The sequence below is a fragment of the Passer domesticus genome, chromosome 1, assembly GCF_036417665.1.
Source record: "Passer domesticus isolate bPasDom1 chromosome 1, bPasDom1.hap1, whole genome shotgun sequence".
Lineage (NCBI taxonomy): Eukaryota > Metazoa > Chordata > Aves > Passeriformes > Passeridae > Passer > Passer domesticus.
Genome location: NC_087474.1, coordinates 153586881 through 153596311, shown reverse-complemented (window position 1 = coordinate 153596311; position 9431 = coordinate 153586881). Strand labels below are relative to the sequence as shown.

General features: G+C 37.6%; 1 protein-coding gene across 7 annotated transcripts in view; it reads left to right on the top strand.

Moving 5' to 3' along the window:
- The first annotated feature begins 46 nt into the window (after positions 1–46).
- Positions 47–9431, top strand: part of DNAAF11 (dynein axonemal assembly factor 11) — a 34385-nt gene continuing 25000 nt past the window's right edge. For 4 of the 7 annotated variants that reach the window (XM_064397509.1, XM_064397545.1, XM_064397517.1 and 1 more), the window contains exons 1-5: positions 95–137; positions 3712–3879; positions 5812–5889; positions 7726–7898; positions 8878–9077. In XM_064397509.1, coding sequence (XP_064253579.1) covers positions 110–137; positions 3712–3879; positions 5812–5889; positions 7726–7898; positions 8878–9077 — 647 coding nt within the window. In that variant the 5' untranslated portion in view covers positions 95–109. Of the gene's footprint in view, positions 145–3711; positions 3880–5811; positions 5890–7725; positions 7899–8877; positions 9078–9431 lie in introns of all 7 variants that reach the window. The other 3 variants (XM_064397525.1, XM_064397531.1, XM_064397538.1) reach the window with 2 other exon arrangements.

The following is a 9431-nucleotide window of genomic DNA, read 5'->3' as shown; positions in this document are numbered from 1 at the left end:
GGGCCGGCCGCGGGGCCGGTCGCGGGGCCGGGGGGCCGGTCGCGGTTCCGGCGCCGCCCTCAGCGCCGCCGCCCGGGGCCGTTGCTGTGGCAGCGCCGCGCGTCCGGCAATGGCGGCGGCGCCTGAGGGCGGCCATGGTGCGCAGTGAGTGTCGGAGAGCGCCGCTTCTTTCCCCTGCTCTCCCCGGGCCCTGCCCTCATATCCCCGGGCCCTGCCCTCATGTCCCCGCGCCCTGCGCGCCTCCTTCGTGTCCGCAGAAGGGCAACAAAGCTGGGGAAGGGGCTGGAGCTCAAGTCTGATGAGGAGCGGCTGAGGGAGATGGGGGTGCTCAGCCTGGGGGCTCAGGGGAGACCTTGTCGCTCCCTGCAGCTCCCTGAAAGGAGGCTGTAGCCGGGGGACGGTCGCCCTCTTCTCCCGTGTGACAGGGCAAGAGATGGCCTCAAGTTGTGCCAGGGGGGGTTTAGCTTTATGTTGGGAAAAATTTGTTCGTGGAAGTGGTTCTCAAGCGCTGGAACAGGCTGAGCAGGGAGCTGGTGGAGTCAGTACACCTGGAGTTGCTTATGGAGTCAGTACACCTGGAGTTGCTTAAAACTCATGTCGATGTGACATTTAGGGACATGGTGTCGTGGTGGATTTGGCAGTGCTAGGATGTACTAGATGATCTTAAAGGTGTTTTCCAATCTAAACAATTCTCTGCTTCATGTTCCCTCTCGCCACAGTTGTCTCCCATCCCCACCATCCCCACACTCCCCTGGCAGCTCCCTTCCCTCCTTCCTCCCTTAGATGATTGTCAGATTTTCCTCCTCCCTGACAATAACTCCCATGTTATCTCACCTGTAAAGCACAGGGGTTCCTTGGCTCCCAAAGCAGCCCCGAGAGGGCCAGCAGTGGGGACTGGGGTGCCCAGCCCCTGCAAGGGGGGATGCTGGATAGGATGGCTTGTGTCAGAGCCCAGGTCTGTCAGATGTGGAAAAACCCCAAATGAGGTAAAACACTCCATACTGGTACTTATGAATTGATCGTCTTTTACAGGTACAGCAGTGTGACCCAAAAGACTGAGTGCTCACGCCTTTTACTCATGAAAAAGGAGTTCCCTTCCTCTGTGGTTTTTCTTGTAATCTGTTTTGATTGTATATTGTCACTGGACTGCCAGTCCCATGCTGGGCTCAAGCAGTGCTTTGGACAGGAGCTCCTTCTCCCTGCAGGAAGCTGGCAGATGCCCTCTTGGAGCAGGCACTGCCTGAAGGAGAATGACTTTATCTCCTGAATAAATGAATTTGAGTCATAAAGTAATGGTGGCATACTTCACTTTTCTGAAATGCAGCTTCCCCCACCATCTCCTGATACACCTGCAGCTGTCCGTTTGCTTATTCTTTCAATTTCTTTAATGTTATCCTTAATTTCTGCTTTCTTTTTTTTAGTAAAACATGTAATTTTTGGAAGCCCAGGTGTTAGAACTTCAAGATCTGTTCTGTCCATTTGATTGATGCCATCCCACATTTCCTCCTGTGTTCATGGGAACCTGGGAGTAGCTGTGATCTCTCAGGTTGCTGCTCCAGTCTCCTGTTACTGCACACAACACCAGAAAATCTGGTTAATGAACTTTTTAGTGAGTTCAGTGTGTTCGTCAGTGTCCTGGAGATGCTGTTATTTAAAATTTTATGTAATATTTGTTTTCTCTTGCAAGCTTGTTTCCCTCATTCCTCTTAAATGAACTAGTTCTTACGCAAAATGTCAAATATTCAGGCAGTTCCCTACAACAGGATGTCAAATTAGGTTTCTAAAGCTTCACTGTACCTTCTGTTGTGAAAGACTGTCTCTGCTTTACAAATCATTTGTTAATGGAAGTGAACATTTTTGCAGAATTGCAAATGGAAATTGGGCTGTAGTTAAGCTTTCAGGAATAGTTTGTATGACTTCATTTTGTATAAAGGGTGTAGAACATAATATTGCCCCCAGTGTGTATGTATGCAAATTGGGGAATATTGTTTTCCTGCTCAAAATTACCTGGTAATAGAGGCACTAAAAAATCTGCAGCCAAACACAGTAGTATCCAGATTTTCTTTTTTTCTTTCAATTTCCAGCAGATTTGCCAAGTAACTTAATAGAAATGTCAGTCTTTTTTCATATTTACTGTGAAGACTGAAGTATTTAGTCACGATTATTAATTTTTTTTTTTCTCTTTTCTCTGTTACTTTAATCAAGTGCAAGGGAAGATGATTGTTCAGATGCAATAAACCTGCTCAATGTGGTTAAAAGAGACAAAGACACCTTTCCCAACATGATTTAAGTGCGGATGGGTTCCCCCCTTCAACCAATATCTGTATCTCCACATTTAATTCTGTAAATTAATTCTGTCAGGTGAAAGTCTTTCAAGAAGGGAGATTTAAGTCTGGACATTTATAAATAACATAATATAATAAATATAATTTATTTTGTATTATATTATATTACATTACATTACATTATATATTTAGAGTATATTATATATTCATATAATATAAATACAACCAGTTTCACCTCTTTCCTGAAGACTCTAGATAGAGGAGTTGTACAGACACATGAGAGTTTGGGCTGTATTGGTACACAGTTTGCTGGTCCATGTGAGTGTGTGCAGCCATCCCAGGACCACTAATAAAACTGGATGATCTCACAAAACCTCCCTGGGACAAAGAAGTAAATAGTACTTTTAATTAATGCATGGTAGGAAGTTTGATTTCACAGACCTTTATATATTTTTTCTTTTTATTTACTGTTCTTCAGATACTTTTTATAAGGTTTGTCTTTTTTTTCAGCATTAAAAATCATGAAAATACCAATGCTAACTTGATTAAACCCTGTGTTTTTCTTCAGTACTTCACTATAGTCCAGTGCTTGTCAAGGAGAGGAAAATGCTGGCACTTTTTGGTGCAGTGTGCTGGTAACAAAGTTCTAGCATCCAGCTCAGAAGTGATCACTGGTTCTTGTAGAATTTTCTTGCCTTCATTATACAGAGCCTTTTCACTGTTTGAAAGACTGCCCGGCATTAAATATTACAACAAGATAACTGAACCCAGGTCTCTGGTGTTTTTCAGCCACTGAAACTCCTTTGCTGGCTCTGATGAGCTGGTAGTGCCTAAGAAGTATCAGGTATACATTTCATTCTAACATAAACATTTATAAGCACGAGTTAGTTATGTCATAAAAAATATCTGCCCCCTTTCAGCATTTATTCTACTTATTTCTGTGCACGCTGTGCTGCTGGAAGAATATGATGACACACTGTAGTTTTCTTCCCCCCCACCCCCCACTGCTGTCTGGGATGTGAACATCTGGCATCTGGAAATAAAACAGAATAAAACACTCCACTACTTGTCTACATGAATCAATCTGCAACCCAAGCTATGCTGAAAATAGTGGCTGCTGGATTAATTTCTGCAAGGGTTGTATCACATTCTTATGGAAGACTCAGCAGTTTTCATATGGATCTTTCCAAAAGTTACAGGTGACGTGATTGTGTTTCACAGAAGATGTTTGCTGTGGCAGAGTGGGTCGAAGATATTTAGTACTTGATGTCTTGATATCTTTTCTGGCAGATTTTATTTTTGTTATCATTCCTCCCGGGCTGTTTGGTATGGTGGAACAAAATATTTTAATGATTTTATAATTTGCTCATAAGTCAGATGGCAGAAAATGATTAAAGGGAAATATGACATCTAATGTTTCTTTCAGTCACTGAAGATCTTGTTAGAAGACGTGCAGAACATAACAACTGTGAAATTTTTTCACTGGAAGAAATCTCTTTACATCAGCAGGAAATAGAAAAGCTAGAGCATCTTGACAAATGGTGTCGAGATTTAAAAATTCTCTATCTTCAGAATAACCTAATTCCAAAAATTGGTAAGTCTTTTGTCAGTATGATTCCATTAAAATGTATTCACATTCGTAATTTTGAAATCAGAAAAAGAATAGTATTCTGTTATACTTAAGGGGATGTGTTCCTAACAAGAGTTCCTTTCCTGGTTTCTTTATTAAATTTCTAAGAAGCTCAAAAATTTTCAAGGGAAGTTTAAAATTAAAAATATACTACTGAGATACAAGTCACTAGAATATGAGTGTGAACCACTGGTCATGGATTAAAATTTCAAAAATCAGGATATAGTTTAAATATCCCATCTTGTGGCAGAAAGTCAAAGAGTTTACCACATACCATGGACTCTGATATCACTGGATTAGCTCTTTGAGGCTCTTTTTAAAATTTCATTTTCATGCAAATCATATTTTTTTTGTTAACATTGAAATAATTTTTATTCAGATAAAATATTTGCTTGTGTGCATGAGCCAAACTTTCTGCAACAAAGCCTTAATTGTCTTCCTGCACCAGAGGACAAGATCTAATTTCATATGGCCTGGTTTAGTTCCATATTGGAAGATGTGGCATCAAGCCTTGGGCTGGAAAAGCTTAGATTTTACATACATTGTCTAGATGAACAAGAAGAAGTTGGAAGTGTTCAGAAATTATATTAGTATATGTCTTTGAAGTTCCTTAAGAGGAAGACAAGAATACTAAGGTTTTAGGAGGAAGTTCTGTGCTCAGAACTTGTAAGGCAAATCCTTTAAGTTTTCTCAAGGGACTCATCAGGAAACTCTGTCTCTAAAGTGAGAGATGTAGATTTAGCATTTCCTAACATGGAGGAATCTTCTCTCAGAGAGAACAAGATTTTTTAAACTGCTTTGTGCTTCTTTGCCCCATCACAAGAAGAACTAAAATAACTTGGTTTTCTCTCTGTTAATGAGCCCTTCATATGGCACAAGATTTCATTTTGTGGTTTTTCTGTCAACACTCAGGTCTCCTTCAGGTTAGCACAGGATACCACATTCAGATTGTTGCTTTTTGAACACAAAATTTTTTCAGCAATTTCATTTTTGAGACTAGCAATTCCTATGTTACCATAATCTAACTATGGGAGTTGAAAATTATGCAACTTGCTGATTCATATATTTTTGTATAATATGACAGAAAACATTGTCAACAGGGGCTGTGTTACAAAGTATTGAAGTTGAGCAGTTATTGTTCCCAGTGGATACCAACATCTCCTTGCAGAGGACACAGCAGTTCCAAGCATGCTTCTGAATATCACAGAGAAATGGTTTTTATTGTCTCTGTTGGGCTGTGACTTTTCTCTTCTTAAAGCAAACCTTGATGCAGCTCTTGAGATCAGCCTCACCTCATGAGCTGGCAGGAGCTCCTCAGGCACCCCCTGTGTGTGTGAGTGGTACCACTGGCTTCAACACAGCTCTCACATCATACAGAAATACAGAAAGATTCATTTCATTACAGAAATATTGCAACAAAAACAAACATCTGAACTAAGCTGCACAAGTTCTTGCTGAGAAATTGATGTCAATGTTTGTTTGTGAATGATATAGAAAATACCTCTCCAAGTTCTTAGCAAACTGTGGTGGGATTCATGTCACCGAATTTGTAGATATCTCACATTTCCCAAGATGGAAAGTCTCACTCTGCTTTCTCAGCCATTCCTCTTGAATTAGATATGTGTTTTATGGATTTGTGATAGAAATCTGTTTATAGCTTTCCTTATTTCTTTTTGCTTTTTTGTTTTGTGTTTTCAGAAAATTTTTTTGTTTTGTCTTTTTATTAACATTAAAATATTAATTTCCAGTAATGTGGTGCATATTCTGATTTGTCCTTTCCTGTTTTTCTGCTTCATTGTTGCTTTAAAGTAAAGTAAACAAGTGAAAGTAAGCAAGTGAAACCATCATACTTTCTAGTGCTGAAAACTGAAATATTCCATCTATGTTTTGTTACAGAAAATGTGAGCAAACTAAAGAAGCTGGAATATTTAAATGTAGCTTTGAACAACATTGAAAGAATTGAAAATCTGGAAGGTCAGATTTTGAAAAAAGCCATTTTGCCTTTTCATATTAGAACACTTAAGTTGTGACTTGGTGCAAAAGAGAGGGGAAGCCATGAAGCATGCCCACCTGTATGGATATTTGTGGATATGTAGAGGATCCTTGGGTGCAGGGTTTCAGTAAATTCTTCTTTGTAGCAAGCACTTCCTACTGCTGAATTTTTCTCTTTGAAGTTTCCTAAATGTCTCCAGGTCATGTTTCATCTTCAGGAATGAAATGTCACACACAAGAAGGTTTTGTGCTCAGCACAGGTTGCACTGAGGGTCTGAGTTTTTTTAAAAGAGGTTTTCAGAGGACTGTTTTCTCTTTCGTGGTTGAAATCCTGTCTGTTTTATCTTGTTTAATCCTTTATCCTCTCACTTTTGCACATTTCATGTGCAAAATATGGCATTTTCCAAGATTAAAATCTAAGACTTGGAGTGACCCCTAGACACATTGCATATTACTTGAATAATTTATGACTTGATTGTTTTCTGTTTCTCTGTTCTGATTAGACCAGTTGCTGAATCTTTAATTTATCCACCTTGACAATGGAACAGTTAAAAAAACACCCAAACAAACTGATTGGTTGGTTGGTTGGTTGGTTGGTTGGTTGGTTGGTTGGTTGGTTGGTTGGTTATGTGTGTGTGTGTGTGTTTTGGTTTGTTTTGTTTTTCTTTTGTTGGTTTAGTGGGGTGGTTGGTTGGTTTACTTTGTGTTTTTAAGTCTGCAAGCTGATTCAAGAGGATGGCTTAAATAAGAAGCAAGCAAATATACTAAACACAAATTTGAAAATGGTGAAGTAGGTAGTGAAGTACATATTTGGGAATTTGTTAAGAAAGTTGCATTTATTTTCATGCCACTAAATTTTAAATTAGTCTATCAGGCTGTATTATTTATTACTGTGATTTGTCATTTCCTTAGGAGTTACAACCTTTGGGATTGGCCCTTGCATAAATTTGGGTTATTTAAATCCCCTAATAAATTGTTCTATGTTGTTTACTTTCTTACAGCTCAACTGTGCATAAAACTTAGCAGATAGACCAAGAAAAGAAAGTGATTACAGTGATTTGAATCAAAGTTGAGCTTGCTCTCAGCTAAACTTTTTACTCTTAGAATCAAGTTTATGATTCATGGACACATTATGATTAAAGGAGAGGCTAATAAATTAAAAAATAAGATTTTGCACAGCATTTTGTTATCTAATTTAGAGTTTCTGTTTGTAATGAATTGTTTTGGTACAAACACTTTCTCACCAGTATTTGCAATTTAACCAGTGATAAAATATTTACAATGACAGCTGAGTCCACAGAGTGGAAAACCTAACTTGCAGTGAGTTTTTGGGAAATTTATCTTTGTACTTGAATAATATTACCAGAGATTAACCATACTCAGAACTGAAACTCAGAACTGATCCTGCTGTCTTTAGCAATTGGATTGGATTTTAGCCATATGATTGAGACTTGGCTGAGAAGGGGTATCAAGGCAATCAGACTGTCAAAAATAAAATCCAGCTTATCTGAAAATTAAATATTTAATAGCTCATCTATGAATGTCAACAAAGTTTTGGTACTGATAAAGCCAATAATGTTATGGTATTTTGTGTTTTCTTGAGTTTGTTTTATTTCTGTAAATATTGTAAACTTACAAACTTTAGCTGTGAGTCACTCTCACTCAGAAAGAGTCTTGGAAAAGATGAGTTCTGATTGAAAGCAGTTTACAGAACACAAATGGAGACAGTTTTATATCCAGTTGTGCCTGTGTGTATGTATGTATATCATGTGTACAGTTATGTTATGGACAAATTGAATTAGGGTTTCTTTCAAACAGGCTGTGAAGAATTGAAGAAACTTGACCTGACAGCAAATTTCATTGGTGAACTTTCCAGTATTGAATCCCTAAAATGCAATATTCATCTGAAGGAATTGTTTCTAATGGGTAACCCATGTACTGAATTTGAAGGTTATAGACAATTTGTAGTGGCAACTCTTCAGCAATTAAAAGTAAGATTTTAGAACTTAAATCCAAATAAAACATGAGTACTGTTGACTGAACATAGTTATCCTAAACAAAATAAACATATGTACTTGGAAAGCTAATAGACTTTTTCTTAATGTTCACAGGAAATTAAATTCTATTCCAAAGAACAAATTACTACAATAAATAATATAATAATTGGTTCTATTCTGATGGAACCACAATTATCCATTAACTTGTCTGTCATCTTTATTGGAGATTCTTATACAAAAGTTTTTCAATTTTTTTTTTTTTTTTTCAAATAAAAGTATTGTACAGTTCTGGCAGTTTTTTCCTCATGGTTGTTATATACAATGTATTTTAAAATTATTAGCACGATTGCAGAAAGTTAGTGGGTTGTTGGTACCATTCCAACAACCTGCAGTGTGAGACAGTAAAAAAAATACAAATTGGTGTAAAATTGCTCTACATTGCCTTGGCTGGAAATAGACACTTTGAGATTGTGGTTTTGTGCTGTGACTGAACTGATGTAGCGATTTCCTGTTAATGAAGCAGTCTCAGGCCTGAAATATGTTCTCACAGTTTTCCTCAGAGAAGCACAGGCACTGCTTAACTTATTAAGAGTAGATTCAACTTACTCAGTTGGCAATAAACTTAGACATCAAAAGAAATCATTTTGGGCCGAATGAAAGTCAGACAAAGACCAGAAATGGCTGAAGGGACTCTCTCTATTGTATAGTCTAATAAGACTAATTAAAATTCCTGGGAAATGCTAAAAGCAGGTCTTAGAAACACAAAACCATTTTCAGATCTGAATAGCAAATTATTGTTAATTCTTTGTAACAAAATATAACTTACATAGTGCTATTGACATGTGAAAAATGCATTTCTAATTATAGACAGAACTTAATTATCAAAATTAAACTACAATTGAATAGATTTATTGATTTGAATATGTTTATACTTTCTCACATATTTATATTGATTTTTTTCCCCTTTGGGAAGTATTTGGATAGTAAAGAAATAGAACGTTCAGAGAGGATTAAAGCCCTTCAAAACTATCCAGAAGTGAAATGGAAAATCAGAGAACAGGAACAAGCTTACCTTCTCAAAAGGGCCAGAGAAAAGGAAGAGGCTCAAAGAAGGATGCAAGAAAGAAAGGATGAGAAACAGAAACAGATGGACTCTAAGCTTGGATGTGACAGGTAACAGTAAACAACAACAGTTTGTGAGTAAACATTATTCTTTCTTTATTCACAAGTTTGGCTTTTTCCATTAGAAAGTTTATATAAGTCCACTTAAATATTTTTGTTCATCTTTATTGTTGATTCAAGCAGAGTTATTTCTCCTCATGCATGTTACCTCTAATGAAAAATATAATTAGTTCCAAACATGATTTATTATTGACCTGCAGACACAGTTCAGTAGATTTTTTTTCTCCCAAAACTCCAAGCTAAGTTGTCTGGGTGCCAAAATAGTGTAATTAATAGTTTCTTTCAGGAGAACAGCTGGAAATTATTGTTTAAGGTAAAGCAGGGGTTCCAGAGAAAGCAGCTGTT